Source organism: Lissotriton vulgaris, chromosome 8, assembly GCF_964263255.1.
Source record: "Lissotriton vulgaris chromosome 8, aLisVul1.2, whole genome shotgun sequence".
NCBI classification, from domain to species: Eukaryota; Metazoa; Chordata; class Amphibia; order Caudata; family Salamandridae; genus Lissotriton; species Lissotriton vulgaris.
The window spans coordinates 288,401,694-288,419,665 of NC_141696.1; the positions used below are offsets into that span (position 1 = coordinate 288,401,694).

A 17,972-nucleotide genomic window follows, 5' to 3' on the forward strand; every position below is an offset into this window, starting at 1 on the left:
CTGTTCTTATATATGCGTCACGGAAACTGAAAGAGACACCCAGCCAAATGAAATAGCACGACTTCTTATACCTAGCTGATAGTCACCAAACAAAGTGCATGTAATGAGATTTTTGGTGCAAATTCGTCATAATCAATCTGTTCAGCAATAGTGTATACATATACAATATATATATATAGTTGTTTTCAGAGATATATGTTTATATATATATATATATATATATATATATATATATATATATATATATATATATATATATATGTTTTAGAGAGGACAGAGTAAATCATATGTCCACAGCTAGGGACTCGTTATACAGTTTGGCCCTTGGGGGTACATCTAGAGCGAACATAATTGGCTGTAGAGGGTCTAGAGATCAGAGGGACATCCAGGGGATTGGTTCATTTAGTCCTTCTTTATCGCTATTTAACTTGTAAACCCACTTTTGCTCCTTTTTGAATATGAATTTACCCACATCAGGACAAGATTCAGGTATCATGGGCTGTTCAAGAACTGTCCATTAGAAGTCGTTTGGGCCATGTCCGACCTCAAGGAAATGTGCCGTTAATCTGGTTGCTTGCTTTCGGCAGTGCACCGTACTTTTGTGTTCCAGTATTCTTGTCTTAACTTTCCTTGTTGTCATGCCCACGTATCGTTTATCACAGGCGCAAGTTATTAGATAGATTAGGTTCTCACTATTGCAGTTTGTAAACCTGCGTTGTTCCCAAGGTCTAGTGGTACCTATATCTACTGATGTTGATTTGCTTGTCTGTGGACATACGGAGCATGTCCCACAAGGGTGATGGCCCTGTACTGGAGGTAAATTCCACAGAGTCCCCACCTGTCTGGGTTCTTAGTTCTTTGGTCGTGTATGGACCAACTTGTCCTTCAGACTCTGTCCTCTCTTGAAGGCAAATAATGGTTTGGATATATTGTCGCCATTTGTGTTCAATATTGGCCAATATTTTGGGATGATCTTTTTGACCTGATTAGATCTGGTGTTGAAAGTGTTCACAAATGTGATACGACTTGACTTCTCTTTGGGTGGATTTACTTCAAGAAGAGCCTCTCGATGATTATTAGATGCCCTCATTCTTGATTGACAAATGATTTTCTTAGGATACCCTTTTTCCAGCAATTGTTCCTCCAAATTCTTTGCATGTGCATTAAATGCTTCTTTATTAGAACAATTTCTTTGGACCCTGAGAAATTGGCCGAAAGGCAAATTGTCTCTTAGGGCCTTAGGATGGCAACTTTCGTAGATAAGAAGGGCATTTCTTGCCATTGGTTTGCAAAACAGTTCTGATTCCAGACCATTAGGAGAGGCTGAGATCTTGAGATCTAAGAATGCTAGTTCACTCCTACTGTACTCTACAGTAAATTTCAAATATGGATTATTTGTATTGAGCCACTGATGGAACAGAATTAGATTATCTTCAGTCCCGCGCCATATGACCAAAATGTCATCTATGTATCGCTTCCAAATTAGGAGCGACAATAGATAAGGGTTGGTAGGTGTTAATGCCTTGGTTTCTTCAAAGTTGTGTACGGAAAGATTAGCGAGACTAGGAGCGAAGACACTACCCATACTAGTCCCAGATGTTTGTAGGTAGGTAGTGTCTTCGAACCTAAAGTAGTTGTTCTTCATCGCTATTTCTGCCAAGTCAATAATGAACGATACGGGAGTGATAGATTGGAGGTCACGTCGTTCCAATAGATGACCCACAACTTCGAGTGTCTCCGTTTGGGGAATCGAGGTGTATAATGACTCCACGTCAAAGGAAACTAAAATATCATTGTTGATGTTAAATTGTATCTCTGGAAGGAGTCTCAATACGTCTTTGGTATCTTGGATGAATGTTGGCATCTTTTTAACCATCGGGTTCAGAAAATGATCCACAGAGGTAGAGAGTGGTTCCAAGACGGAGCCGATTCCAGAGATAATATTTTGCCCCGGTGGTGGTCTCAGGGGTTTATGAACCTTGGGGAGGCAATACAAGTACGGGATGGTCGGGTCGGTGGTTTGAAGGTACTGGCCTTCCTGTGATGTTATCCACCCTTCAGAGGTGGCTTCTTCCACCGTATGACCAATGGTGGTCTTGAGTCGTTCAGTAGCGTCCTCAGACAGGGGGCTGTAAGCCTTCCTGTCGCCTAGTTGTCTTAAGCATTAGTTTCTGTATGTTTCTGTATCCAAAATGACAATAGCCCCGCCCTTGTCAGCGGGCTTTATTGTGATACTTTCATTTGATGTTAGTGAACGCAAGGCCAGTTGATCCTTTTTTGACAAACTGCGGAAATGCTTATTCTCAGTTTGGTAGAGATGATAAATATCATTCTACACCGCTTCCTCAAATGCCAAAACCTTAGGAGGTAAACCAACAATAGGTGGGTTGAACGTTGAAGGTCTTTTTAAACCGGTGTTCTTGTCTTCGTTCAGTATTTCGGTGCCCTCTTGTTTGGCAAAGAAATAATGGAGCCTGATCTTCCTAAAGAATTTTGCTAGTTCGATCTGATCTAGGAAATGGTCTCCTTCTTGTGTTGACACAAAGCATAAGCCTTTATTCAACAAGTGTTCTTCGTCATCTGAGAGTACAGGAGAACTGAGGTCCATTACGAGGCTGTCGTGCTGCTTGTTCCTGCTGTTTCTTGGGGAACCTTCTTCCCGCTGCGTAAGTCCATTGTTGTTTGTGTTTTCAGTGCCCAATGGACCTGTTGTACTGGGCCTTGTCTCCTCCTGCCTCTCGACCGTCTCGGGCCAAACCCTAAAAAAGGAGGCATACCTGGGCCTTGTTGCATTTGTGGGGGATAGAACTGGCCCATCTGTTGTGGAAAAGTAGGCCCATACATCCATGGGTTAGGTTGCCACCATGGTTGATATTGATTTTGGTTCTGATTGTAGGAACCACCTCTCCAATTTTTGCGGTTTCCACGTCACCTTTGAGCACCGTTAGTAACATTATTCTGGAAGGTATCCGAGTCACTTGAGGCATCATCCGAGCTGGAAGTGGCATACGTTGAACCACCCCTACGGTTCAAAACAGGTGCCGTGTAAGAGTCACTTGTAGAAGGATAAACCTTTTCAGTGGAGAATTTGCCAGATCTTTTTTACATTTCTCTAACTTGGCGAACAGAATATTTTCTACGTAATCTTTATTATTCTTATCACTGTCATCCTTCCCCTTCTTAATTGAGCCACTTTTTAATGTAGTCTTAATCTGTCCTTCAAGTACTTGTATTTCAATTAGTATTTTATCAGCCACTCTCTTTGCTGTCTTTATAATGAGAACAAGCCAATCTCGTGTACACCTCCAGGATATCATAGATCAACCCTTGACAAACTCTAGATAGATCAATGTAAAACATTTTGACTATGGCGTATAGTGATACTCACTGTGATCCACTAATTACACAAATGTGTTTGGAATATGACATAATAGTGTCATCTCTTTTCTGTCTTTTTCATGTCTCTCCTGTGGGTTTCGTGTCTACAACGTGATATGGAAATAGTATGTGGTGGAGTATGATACCTGAAAATAGCAGGTGATATTGATTTAACCTTTCACTTTATAAGCAGTAGTTATCATCTGGTCCTGAAGAAAGCATTTAGAACTATTCTTCTTTTATGCTGAAACATGTCGACCAATTGCTCACAGATATTTTGTTAAATCTGTATTCTCACACTTTATATATATTCTTTTAGATTTGGACAACTGAAAGATACCATTAAAACTTATAAACTTATAATCTACCCAGTTGATCCAATTTTAACCTTACTCACTTTGTTCACTAACTTTTTTTGCACTGCTTATTCAGTAGCCATAAAATCCATCTATATTGATATTAATACCACTCTTCTTTGTCAGCACAGACTTTGAGAACTACACATAGTCTTGAGAACACCAGTAGGCTATGTTGTGTTGTCTTGTCTCCTGGGCAGGGAGAACCCAAATGATGTTAAAAAGGGTGGTACAGAACGGCTACTGATGGGAATATTTACCCATGCCCTTGAGCTCACACTCAGCAATCATATGTCACACTTTTTTGCACTTTGGGTTTTCACCACTCTGTTTGTATTATGTTGAGGTTTGTATCCACAGTGATTGACATGGTATGTTGACCCCTAGATACTAATTGTGTTATGAAGTGGTGATATTGAGCCTTGGGAAGGCACAAGTCTGCTTTACTGGCTTGCGTATCCGACTTTAAATGAGTTGATAAACTTTTTGACGCCAAAATATGTTTTCACCAAAAGTTAATCAGTGCAGTTTCAAACAATATTGTTTCATGTAACTCATGCAAAGTAGACGTACCGAGGCAGTAGATGTGCAAACACTCCATTAGCTGAAGTAAGAAGGTAGCATGACCTGGGTTTGTGTGGAATACCAGCTCCAAATGAAAACAAGCACAAACAAGGGGTAAAAGTAAATTGTGTGATATTTCCATGTGCAATATGTGTAATTTTCATGGTTACTACTCATTACATGATGTACCCTTTAACAAACGTCAGCATGAAGAAGATTATGCTTAAGGTTGTGCCTCAAGAACAAAACTCATGCAAGACACCATTTGCTGAATGACGTTTGTTCTGCCTGGACGCGGGGTTGCTGAGCTAAATCATGTTTAGCGTCACATTAGCACAGAATTATTTGCATTTGAGTGTCCCCTGGTATCAACAGTGTGCAATGTAATGTGAATATGCCGCAGCACAAATTTTGGCCGTTCATGCAAAGCAATGTGGGAAACTGACACGTCATCCTCAGACACCTCAGTAGCAACTTTGAGAAACGTTTGCACCCTTAAAAGAAATCATCAAAAGCAACGAATCACGAGCCGTCTGCATCTTCTTCACATTGCATTTGTGCAACTCTATAAAAACAGATTTTCATGACTAGTCTGGACTTTTTAACTTTCTATTAGTCATTTTACATGAGCACTCTCATAGTCACATGCTGTACCCTTCTTTTTTTTTGTTCTGCTTTGTTTACGTTGTCTGCTGCTCATTCATTCACAATAAAACTAATCTTAAAAAACGAATTCCAATAGATTCAGTGCTTTAAAGGGGCAGGTAGTCCGGTCCTGCGTGCACGCACTTCTCTGTGGTGGCTTGTGACATTTGAAAGTGATGAGGCATAAACGTGGGACATAACTTTTATATATCGAGTGATGTGAATAAGTTCAATGGACCAACCTGGGGTCCAGGGTGAGTCCCTCTTCCGAGAAATAAATGAAAAAAGATTGGCAAATGGTGCATTTTAAAGCAAGTGAATGTAGCAATAAAGCACTTGAAATATAAAACACATTCCAAACTGCCCCATATCTTCCTGCATTGATATGTTCAACAGTTACTCTAATGTGTAAATTGTACAGCATGACAACTGTAGCCCATTAAAATGTATGCTTGCCCAGTGTCTTGCACTGCATGCAGCATTAACTTTGGAAAAATATGCTCTAACCAGACTTCGAGAAACATCCGCAGGTGCTGGCTGCAAGTAGTTACATATATGTGCAGGCAGGTGTTTAAGTGGGATGAAAAAAGTTGGGGATCTCTATAAAGGTACATGTCAAATACATTTCTGTGATTCCCATAGTGTGCCACCTGACCGGTATTTTGGTTTCTTTCTCTCTGCAATGTAATTGCATCCTGATAAATGACACAACTGACATACACCTAAAACCTGTCAGTACAATTGCCTTTGTCAATTGTTTTTAGTTGTTTTAGATAAATGAGTAACAACATGGATTTGTTAACATTAATTTACATTGGAAGTGTTTCAATTCTGAAATAGTGAGTCAGTGAACTAAATAACATTGATGTCTGTGGAAGGAGTTTTGGCCTTCAGTTATGTGCACTTCATGTTAGATAGGTGTCCTCTTTTTCTCTGCAAATCCCGTCCATCTGCACGTCTTCATCCACCTCTCCTGTTCAGCACCCGTCTTTTCCCTATTCCCCAAATGCACTTCCTCGCATCTTCACCACTAACGGACATACACTGCACGCTCTCATATTTAAGCACTTTAATTTCTCCTACTTTTGCCTTGCAAATATTTTGATATCTATGTACCCCCTTCACACACATATCCACAGAATTTCAGTTGCAAATGGAATACATAAACATTGTTCTGTGTGCTCTGTAGAGAGGCCAACCCACTGTCAGGCACTTTGTTTGGCTTTAGCCTTTGCGTCTTCAGCGCTCAATCAAAGCTCCTCATAAACACCTTGCATGGCTCAAAGTATGCCAAGAAAAAAATACAGATAAACAACCCTAATGTGAAATAGCTAACTCTTGGGGAATGCAAGATTAAGTAAAGCATGTGAAATAAGAGAGTAACTAAATCACTGAAATGCATTCTCTTAACGTGTTTAACATTCATTGTTTGCAAGTCAATCCATTTTTTGGGCGTCAGTGTTTACTTAGGGGCATGAAAGCTTGCTTGACTCGGATACTTGGATCTACTTTACAAGGGAATAACAACGCTGCTTGTTATTTGGATACATTTTGCGGGGGAACAAATACAGCAGCTCCACTTCTAAAGGAGCAAGCGATCTGCAGCCAGGGCCTGGGGTGTCACAATGGGGGAGGTTAGCATAAAGAGGGGTCTCAGCCCAATACACATAACACAACATTAGCATACAAAGACTTACCATTACCAAGATCAGACGTGTTTGCATCCACTCTCACGTATGACAAAAGGGTGGGATATTTTACCTGTGAATGACGGACATCTAAAATCACGCAGGGATGAACTCTCCGATGCCTGAAATCGTGACGTTGATCGCGTCACAAGGGCTACAGAATGCATACCACCACAGACCACAATAGCAATGAAGGGCTTTACAACAATAAGCCATGCGTCATGTGTCATATTGTAAAAAGATGATTTACTGCCTGGCTTCCATCTCCTGCTTCACAACGAAGCAAGCAGACAGCCCAGACTTAAATACATCAGTTTGTTTAGAGATACAATTGTATATCCAAATAAATTGATCTTTTTAATATGTTTTCAAGTAAATGTATAAGAATTTCAGAGGGGCGCAGCCCCTGAGCCTAATGGAGAAACTGCCCCTGAGGCCTACAGAGTGCATACCTCCACAGACCTCAATGGCAATGAAGGGCTTTACAACAGAAAGAAAGGCGTCGTGCATCACATTGTAGGAAGATGATTTACTTCGTGGCTTCAGTCTCCTGCTTCAGAATTAGGCAAGCAGACAGCCCAGACACAAAAACATTGTTGTGTTTATAGATATGATCATATCTCTAAATAAATTAATCTATTTAATATGTTTTTATGTAAATGTATAGGAATTGCAGGGGGGGCGCAGCCCCTGAGCCCTAATGGAGAAACCGCCCCTGACACTCCTTTAATTTGCCAGATGGAGTACCTGCTCTTCTCAGCACTCGTTTAATACATTTAATGGGGGCGAAGAGAGTAGCAACACTTCTCAAGAGCAAACAGATACTCTAATAGTCAGTACCAGAACTTCCATATTTTATTTAAAGCACTGAATAAAGTGAAGCACATAGCTCAGTCTTACTGAGCAAGGAGGGCAAGATGTAGCTATGCAGATTATTTTAAATCTATAAATGTTATTTTATTTGGAACATTCCGAAAATCTATCTCATGTATGGCATTTCAGCGTTCATAGTCAGTTTTACCTACACCTTTTTACCTTAAATCTGCCTGTCTATACTTTATCACTGACCAACAATTTGCGAATAGTTTGGCATAGACTGCTGTTTATTGTGATTTTTTTTAATGTTCATTTCATGCAGTATCATTAACTGCTGTGTTATCTTTGTTTTTACCCAAAGTATTGTCGCAGTTCTTTGTCCTAATTTAGAGACTAGATTAATACAATCACCCTATCCGATTGCAGTATGATCTGTCACCTAGTCAGGTTTAGCCCTCAAAGTAACGTCTGAACTTCTTCGCAACAACTACAGGTTCTAACGAAAGATTCTGTAACTATCATGGTTGACGCAGTTGTGTTCTACCGGGTTTTTGATCCCACTGTTGCTGTTACCAAAGTGGGCAACGCCAACCAGGCAACGCAGCTGCTAGCGCAAACCACACTGAGGAACATGCTGGGCACCAAAAACCTCACAGAAATTCTGGTGGATCGTGAAGAGATGGCTGACTTGATGGGGGTAAGAATTGCTTTTGCATTGTTTTTCTTTTTTCATTCACAAATGTAATTTTATTAAGCTTTACAGTATTCAGTTTAACTGCCTAATTCGGATACCTCAGTTATTCTGGTAGGTAATAAAACACCAGATAGACACCTAAACCACGGGAGGCAGTATTGAAAGGCACAACATTAGATTCCCATTCCCAGTTCTACACCTTAGGATTTTTCTACAGTTCTGGGGTGAAAAACTCAGAATGTTGTGACTTTTTCCAGAACTCTTACTAAAGGTAAGGTACTCAGAGAAATCTGTGATATCTGAAGAGTTTCTTGATTAGTACAAGGGATTTTTTTGAATCGCCCGGGCATACCCCTAGAACCAAAGAGAAAGAGAACCAAAATCAATGCATTGCGAATGAATTTTACAGTGTTTGCAAACAGGTAATATTTGTCAACCACATTTCTGGACACCAAATAAAGAGGGGCATGGCCAAGCGCGGATCGAAGATGGCCTTGTAGTGCACTGTCTCCAGGGTTCGTCCTTGCCCCACGACTATCCTGCTACACCATCCAACTTGCCCAACAATAGTTTCAGGGGTTAACAGGAGCGGTGTCCAACCCGCCGTAACAGAATCGCCACGCATCTCAGATGAGGAAGATACTTCCCTGTAGCATTGAGGCCTATTAGGACTTTGAAAGCCGGGGCCCACAGTACTTGTGACGCCGGAGGGGAGGCTCGATCGGTTCGGCCCCTTTGGGTGGTGTTGCCGCGATCTGGAGGGGCTGCCGCTGAACTGAAGCGGAGCTGTGGGGAAGTGTTTTCCGCCCGCGGCAGCAGCGGTGCCTAGACCCCTGGCAGCAGACGCCTTGAGATCGGCCTGCATGAAGAGCGCTGGAGGGGAGACCTGGCTGTTCGGACCATATTGCGTTGCGGCGCCGCGGGATTAAAGGTGCTGCCGCGACTCCTCTTCATATTCTGCGGGTGCCTGCTACCTGCGACAGCAGCGGTGAGTCCTGGGCCGCGCATTACCCCTGGCGAAGCAGTGAAGCATAATCACCACAACCAGCGTATCGTGCATCCGCTGCAGTTTGGCTAATGGTGGCAGTGCGCACTTAACAACTGTGGACTTTCCCTGCCTACTCCATTGGAGCAGCATCCACCAAGCAATCTGCCTAAGCAGTGACCCTGAGTATTGAGCAACTAGTCCCTTGGAGCGCTGAAGAGACCCCCCTCCCCGAGAGCTTAGGGGGGACTTTGAGGGGATGTTGGACCGCTGTGATATCCAGTCACCTTCAAACAGGAGGAGCCGAGGCAAGTGTTCAGGGGATCAGCACAAGACAACTGCGGGCATACACATCCCTCTGAAGCCCGTGGCTCCCTTGGGAAATTTGGTCCCCTGGGTGACTACAGCTGCCTGGGGCTGATTTCTGGGGGCCCCTCCCTCCCCTGGGGGCAACGGACAGTGTGATTGAGGTCCTACCCGGCTGGCGTTGCTGTCAAGAACTGCGGGGGGAAGCACGTCAGCCCACTCTGAGTGCCCTGGTCTGGTTGGCAGCTTGCATCGGACACTACTATGGAGCGCGTCAAGGGTCCTGGATCCCGCAGGACAAAACCGGTCCAGTCTAACAAACTGGACCGCTACACAGTCTCCAAAGATGCTCGGGGAGCCGACTGTCTGAAGATGCCGTCAAGGGGAACCCCAGAAAAGATGTAGAGGAACCGTCGCTTAAGGATGTCATAGAGGCCATTACTGGAGTCAAAACTTCCCTGGATACTGTGGCGATTGACATTAATCTTATTAGGGCCGATCTTGGAAAACCTAACGAAAAAGTCAAGCAGTTAGAAATCACGACCTCTAATTTCGTCGAAGACATCTCACATCTACAAAGGGAGGTCCGCGAGCTCCAGGATTCTCGCACCCTTGCGGACCTTAAGTTGGATGACTATGAGAGTCGGCTTTGGTGCAATAATCTTTGTATCCTGGGAATTCTGGAGAAAGCTGAGGGGCAATCCCCAGACCTGTTTATCCAGGACCTCATCCTTAAACACCTCCAACCCAAGGGCCTTAGTAAGTTCTTCGTTATTGAACATGCTCACCGGGTCCCGGGCGGCCGTCCCAAACCGGGCGCTCCCCCACGGCCCATGATGGTTCGAGTCATGAACTTTCGTGACAGAGATGTGATTCCCCAGAACTCCGGAGCAGGGGCCCCCCTTTGCTATGAGAACGCCGACAGTTCCTTCATTCCGGACTTTACACAAAGAGTGCAGAAACAGAGGCGTTCATTCCTGTCTGTGAAACGCAACCTGAGGGACAGGGGCCTGAAGTACTCGATGCTGTTCCCAGTACGCCTCCGGGTAGAGGCGGAGGGGAGAGCTTGGTTCTTGGACCAACTGGAGGCAGTGGCAGAGTGATTGAGTATCGAGGTGCAAAGGGTCCTACAGATCATAACGCCAGGGAACATGCAGACGCTCGACCTCCTTGAGACAAAGACTTGAAGCATGGCAGCCTGACGCTGAGTAACTGGGTACATGGTGACGGGGCGTGCCGGAGGGGGTGGGGCATGAATATTTGATTGCAGGGGATGGGGATGAGTATTGTCTTCTGCTATCCATCTATTAGGGGCTCTACGAGTAATATGGTTAGAGGCAGGGACAAGGAGCACACTATTTCTCTTTGAATTTTTCTGGGGCGACAGGCACTCTGCAAATTTTCTATGGGCAGTTCAAAGCCCGGAGTTCAGGGCAGCGGGGTGGGGGGTTGTTGGGTTGGGGTATTTTGTTTGTTGGTTTGGTGTTCTTTTTGTTACATCGGCATGATACATGACTACATTCTCAGGAAAATAAGAGGTGGGATGAATGCGGAGGGTACTTGGCTTAGTGACTCGCAGGACAGACGCAATGGGTGATAAAAATTTTAACATTTTGAGCTGCAATGTCAATGGGTTAGAGGACAAAATCAAACGAAGTGTTGTTATCCAGTACATTAAGAGGCATGCTCAGAATGTAGTTTTGCTCCAGGAAACACACCTGGCTGGGAACCTATGTAAGGCAATGCACAGGGGGGGATATAAAATGGTTGCATACTCTGGGTTCACCTCAGGCTCCAGGGGGGTAGGTATTATGACAAGAAACGCATTTCCACTAGCGTTGAATTCCACGTGGGCAGATGATCAAGGCAGATACGTTGGTGTTTCCGGGATGTGGGAGAGCCGGGTTCTTACCCTCATGTCCATCTCTGTACCTCCAGGCCTGCAGGGCACAACGTTCGCTAACTTGGGTGCGGTCCTGCTCGCCATTCCGGAAGGGCTACTAGTGATAGGGGGTGACTTCAATGCAGTGGTCTCAGGTACATTGGATAGGTACCCTCCTCCCTCCACACCCCCCGGAGGTGAGGCCACCGGCTTGGTGGTTGCCTGATTTTCTTGAGTCAATGGAGCTGAATCAGGGGCACACCACAGTCACTCCCATTTAGACCATTGTCTTTTTCCTGCAGCACAAGCCACCTGTATAAACGAAATCAAACACTTAGCTAGGGGTATTTCCGATCACTTGCCCCTCTGGGATCATATGCCCATCATTCCGGGCACGTCGGAAAGGTTAGCTCCTATTAACCCTTGGTACCTGCTCAACCTTAGATCCGTAAAGATCTTATTAAGACCATTGACGAATATTTCTCTGAAAATTTGGGGTCTGTGTCCTCTTCCAGATCCTATGGGAAGCGTTTAAGATGGGTGATTCGGGGACAAGTCATGTCTCTTATATCTGGCTCCAAAAGAGATAAGCACAAGGAAGTGCTTAAGCTCGAGGCAGATATTTACAGGCTAGAAAGCGACCTGGGTGACGCTGGAGAAGCTCCTTCTGCTGAGCCTAAAGCAACATGACTACAAAACTTTAGTCTCCGATAGGGCCAAGGCCCTCAGTAGAGAACAGCAGGGCAGACTTTACGATCTGGGAGATAAAGCCAGGAAGCTCATAGCATGGCTAGACAGAAAGGAATGGGCGAGCCGACTGGTCCCGAGCTTTTTTTTGTAGAGGGTGGCGTATCAATTACGGAACCTCAGGACATAGTCGATAGGTTTGCTGGTCATTTTCAAGCGTTTGCACATCAGTGAATCCCCAAACAGAAACAGACTCCCATGACTTATTACAGGATATTAAGCTCCCCTGTCTTTCCCTGGAGTATCAAGACTTTATGGACAGCCCTCTTACGACAGACGAGATTGCGCTAGCGATCCGCTCTTTAAACTCCGGGAAATCGCTGGGCCCCAATGGACTCCCCATTGAACTTTAAAAACTTAAGCCAGACAAACTTGCCCCCTATCTGAAAGCCATTTTTGAAGAATCTAGGGAAGTGGGAATGCTCCTCCGGGAGCAGAGGATAGCTACAATTATCACTATCCATAAGGAAGGGAAGGCTAAAACAGACTGTGCCTCATATAGGCCCATCTCTCTTCTAAATGCAGAACCTAAGAAATTAGCCAAACTACTAGCTTACCGCTTGCTGAAAGTGATCATGTGGCCTAGTGCATCTGGATCAATTGGGTTTTATGCCCCATATAAATACGGCCCTCAACCTGCGCCGAGTCCACGGGATGGTGGATAGTGCGCACACCCTTCGAGAACCGGCTGTGATCATGTTACCAGACGCAACCATGGCCTTTGATACAATTGAGTAACCCTATCTATTGGCAGTCTTAGCGAAGTTAGGATTCTGGTCCGAAATATATTCACTGGGTGTGTCTTTTATATTCCGAACCACTGGCTCAAGTGGTGGTTAACAACAAAGTATCAGCCACTTTTTCGCTTAGTCGGGAACTCAACAGGGTTGCCCACTATCCCCTCTTCTTTTCTCCTTGGCCTTGGAACCTTTTGCTGCTTGAATCCATTGGGATCCGATGATAAGGGGGCTGTGGTGGTCCCCCAGATAGGAGGAACGCATATCTTTACACGCAGACAACATACTACTATATTTAGCCTCCCCTAAGAAATCTCTTACAGTAGTATTAGACATCCTTACCATCTTAGGCAGATTCTCTGGACTCTCCATCAACTGGGGAAAATCCCTACTATTTGTACTGAGCGGTGATCCGCCTGTTCCACCTCGGGACTATCAAATACAAATCAACACGGCTAGATTTAAATATCTGGGAATTTTTATCTCACTTGACCCCGCGGTCCGTTATGCCCAAAATCTTCTTCCCCCTCTTCGAAGACTCAAAAGCGACATTGCTAGTTGGAAGACACTTCCTATTTCACTTCTGGGCAGGGCCGCCCTTTTCAAATTGATGACCTTACCACGATTCCTCTATGCCCTACAAAACACCTTAGATCTAGTTCCAGCGCATTCCTTTAGGGAGATTGAGGGCCTGCAGAGGGACTTATTGTGGGATGGTAGACCCTTAATAAACTAACGCTAAACTGGTATGACGGAGGCATTAGCCTCCTGGATATCAAGAAATACTATTGGGCATCTCAACTGTCGGCCATTAATAATTGTACATATGGTCGTGCGGATCATCCAGGCTACACTATGGACAGGTGGCTCCTTCTAGGAGGCACCAACGGCAGAGCCTTGTATTCTCGACCTAAAAGATTTGTGTTAACAGGTCCCGCAAAACATTCCGTTAAAATTTGGCATAACACCACCAACTCACTTGGTAGGAGACGTAAATTGACTTTGGCCACCCCTCTTTGGGACTCGGAGCAGTTGGGCGACCTTTGGAAATAGGTAGGATATGATCGGTATCTCGACTATCAAGGATATCTGGGGAAAAGAAGGGATCAAGTCCTTCAGTACGCTTCAGAGCGAGAATGATCTTGCAAACACAGAGTACTTTTGTTATGCTCAGGTCTCACTCTCACTCCAATCATTGCTGCCTAAGGGTTCCAATCCATCGGAGGCCTCTCCCCTGGACGACAGAATTCTAGACGGTCACCTGCCTGACAAAAAAATCTCATTAATATACAAAAAGTTAATCAATCAAATGGCAAACCATCTACAGACATTGCGGGATAAGTGGACACAGGATGGGATAGAATTGGATGAGGAGGATTGGCAAGTGGCAATATCCTCCCCTAAAGAGGTGGCTATTCTGGCACACTTGTGACTGGTACAGCTTAAAATCCTTTATACGATCTATATAACTGGGCCCCGGTTGGTACTCATGGGGTGGTCGGACACAGGCAAATGTAAAAGGGGTTGCGGACTCACCGGAACATTCATGCACACCATCTGGGAATGCGCACATATTAGCTCCTACTGGCTTCAAATACACAACACAATCAATGAGGTGTGACCTGTTTCTCTCTGTCCGCAGGCACGATGATGTATTCTAAATATTTGGGAGCCCACAGACGAGAACACTTCCCAAACACAATGGGTCACACTGGGGTTCATGTTGGCCAAACGAAACTGCTCAACTGTGCGGGGGCAGCACATTCACCTACTCTAAATGCCTGGGAGAAATACCTTGATTGGTTTATGTTTAGAGAAAAAACTGTATATCTGGCATGGGGTTGTCCTACGAAGTGGTCCTCTATTTGGAATCCATGGAATGCATATAGAGGGGAGATTTGTATACCGCCTCGAAGTGTTGAACATGATGACCCTCTATCCCCATGATATTCCTCTCTATGATGAGGCCAATGTATCAATTCACCCATGCATACTGTAATGTGTAATCTATGCGACCCTCTGCACTGTATTGTGTTGCCGATGTGTGTTTCAATAAAAATATTTATATATAAAAAAAGAGGGGCTACAATGTTCTCACCAAAAAATGTTAGAGCCATTCAGAAATCACGAACATTAGAAAAAGCACATCAGCAGGCGAGAAAACAATGACAAAAACTTCTTATATTATTTTCTTATATTATTTCTGGTACTTGAAAAAGAAAGAGATGGTGTCTAGCAATACTTGTGTGTGTTTACAGAAGCCACAGAGGAACATCAACCTCCTGCTTTACAGGTAAGGGTGATTATGGGACACAGACAGCACCTAGCCCCTGGTAAGAGGCAAAAAATCTAAGAGATAATAAGGAGCTCACAACAGATCATTATAGTCTTGATGGTTCCTGCCACCTGACTAGCCAACGGGATACTGGACTACTGCACTTGATTGATCCGACCTCCTGACTAGCCAATGGGTGCTGGACCACCTCAATAGATGGATCCGGCCACCTGACTACCTAACAAGGTGTTGCACTACTCCAGTTGATGAATTCAGCCACCTGACTTGGAGTCCGACATACGACACCAAAGGTGAAAGTAAATACATAAATATCTGCTGTTGTATGTCGGACTCCACTACCCCCCACCCAGCCCCACCCCGCCCACCTCACTGTCCACTGCATTACCTCTGCAAGCCGCCACTGCTCATTACTTAACAAAGGGCTTGTATAGATCTTACTGAAAAAACAGTGTTTTGGACCTCTATACAGAAGCTGTGACAGCCTTCGCAGACAATATGTAACCGGATCCCATCCATCGCCACTGCAGACTGCATTTATCAGATCTCTTATTAAGACTGCGATTTCTGCAAACTATGGGGCCGATTATGATCGCGGACGGACTTGCGTCCGTCCGCGATCATTGTTTTGTTTAGTAGTTCACCAAATCATTGCATTAATTATTACACCATAAATCAGTTTGTTACATCTCACCTTTAAGAATACTGAAGGAAAGCCCTGCACTTCCATATATACAGAATCAACCAATAAATCTCTCTTTTGTAATACAGGAGCGATAGCTCCAGAGCTTTACCTGTAAGCTAAATTATGACTTCTTGTTAAAAAAGCTCCCAAAAAACTTTGCAAGTGCCATTACTGATATCACTCCAACTTCATTCAAATCCATGATCATACAACTCATTTAACATGATCACCATTTATTTATTCATTTTTATCGCAAATACCATTTTCTTTTGATATAATATTTTCATGTTTTGAAAAACACAGATGTTTGAATATTTTTCAATGCACAGAGACACTAATAACACAATTTGTACAACAGGAACTAATCATAAAATATATACACCATTAAATACAAATGTTTATCAAGCCCAGGTACTGTTTTTTGTAAACTTGCTGTATGAGCTTCCATTATTATCTAGTATTTTTTAGCTTCGTATTATAAGGGCCCTATCCAAACAGTGTCCATACTGAGCTCAGGGAGAAATAGTTAGAGGAGCCTTTGCAGCATGAATGCCGGCCACCGCAGTGGGGAGCAATGCCCATGCCTCCTGAGGTGAGGCGGTAGAGCCCACCGCTAGGATTATCGAGCGCCGCGCTGGTCTTTGAGCGGATGCGCTGATCTTGGAGTTCGAGGCTCTGATCCGCTTTGCGATGTGGCTTCCCGCCTCTGCACCCTGGAAACTGAGTGCCCAGGCTCCTGAGGAGCTGCTTGATGAGCCCTCCTGCCAGTGGAGATTCCGAACGCAGCTTGTTCCGGTGTGGCTGGCTAGAGGGGACTGAACAACGGAGTGGAAGAGAACTCCCATTGCAGTGCCAGCTGAGTCGGATCAAGCACGTCTGCTGCTCCTTGAGGCCATAGTGAAGGGCTCCTTCTTCCTGGCAGCTTGTTCTTGACGGAACCACACAGCCTCGCATGAAGGCTCTTTGCTTTGCGTGCCTCACCTCCACCCCCCTCCCTCCCTCAGTTTAGGAGCATAAGAGCTTTCACGCCTGTCATCAGGAAAAGGAGCTCCATGTGGCCATTTTCCTACAGGCCATTCATCATCCAACTTTCCTTCACTCAAAATGGCGGAATCTATGAAAAAATATATTTAAAAAAATAACAAAAAGTAAAAGAGGACCACCAAGCAAATGGAAAGACTAGTGAAGACACCTACAAAGTGGCAGCCATCTTGTAATGGCTTCCAAACTACTGTGAAACCTCCTAGAACAAGGAATTTCACATATTGGCTGGACCATATTTCAAACCTGCAGGAAACAACGCATATTCTATTCAATACCCCCCACATTATCTAAAAAGCCTCTAAAACTGTCAAACACAACCTTCTCAGAAAAAACCCCGAAACACTATTCGTTGACCCCTCCTTCAACGCTAAGAAAAGTGTTATAATCAATGACCTCATATTTTTCATAAGAAAAATGGCCAAATGGCGAACTACCTTTTCCAAGCTACTAATCATCCATGGCAAGAAAAATATTCCCTACGGAACCAGGATCACAACAACACCTGCACAAAACCTTAGAGCCACCCTGAATATAACTTCCTACAAAAATTGCACTGTTCTTATTCAAGCAGCCAATAATGACCTAGAACTATTCGACAAATATTTTCCACACTAAAAACCCACACGAACACTCCAACCAGTGTCCTCCAGGACCTAACTTTCACCTCTATCCCTATCTCTCCTTAATCTCAGCTACCTTCTCCCTTACCTAGAACCCTCGAAAGAAGCATTAACAACTCACTTCCCTTAATACCCAATCTCCAACCCTCCTCATTACCACAATCCACCACCACCCCTACCCCCATAACCCTCTCCACAACCCTTTCCCAACCGCCTGAGAAAGTCACCACAACAAGGCAACACTAGCGAATTGTAAAACAGCCCCCAACCCACGCATACCCCACTCATTTTCGACTACCTCTCCCTCAGTGATCAAAACCTACCACACTGCCATCACAGTTATAGAACCGGCCAGCAATGCTATCCCCAGCCCTCTCTGTATGCCGATCCTGCCTCTCCTAGACTTACTCAAAACCCATACTAACCTCACTTACCCGGAACCTACAAAACATAATCCTAGAAATCAGAAACATCTTACAACTTGCAGAAAACTCTCCCTCTAAGCTCAATCATCTTCAAGGCTCTCTAGCTG

General features: G+C 44.3%; 1 protein-coding gene across 1 annotated transcript in view; it reads left to right on the top strand.

Moving 5' to 3' along the window:
- Window positions 1–17,972, top strand: part of LOC147696978 (stomatin-like) — a 350,190-nt gene that overhangs the window by 185,075 nt on the left and 147,143 nt on the right. Inside the window, exon 5 of the mRNA XM_086933266.1 lies at window positions 7,941–8,144. Within this exon, the coding sequence (XP_086789392.1) occupies window positions 7,941–8,144 (204 nt within the window). The remainder of the gene's footprint in view (window positions 1–7,940; window positions 8,145–17,972) is intronic.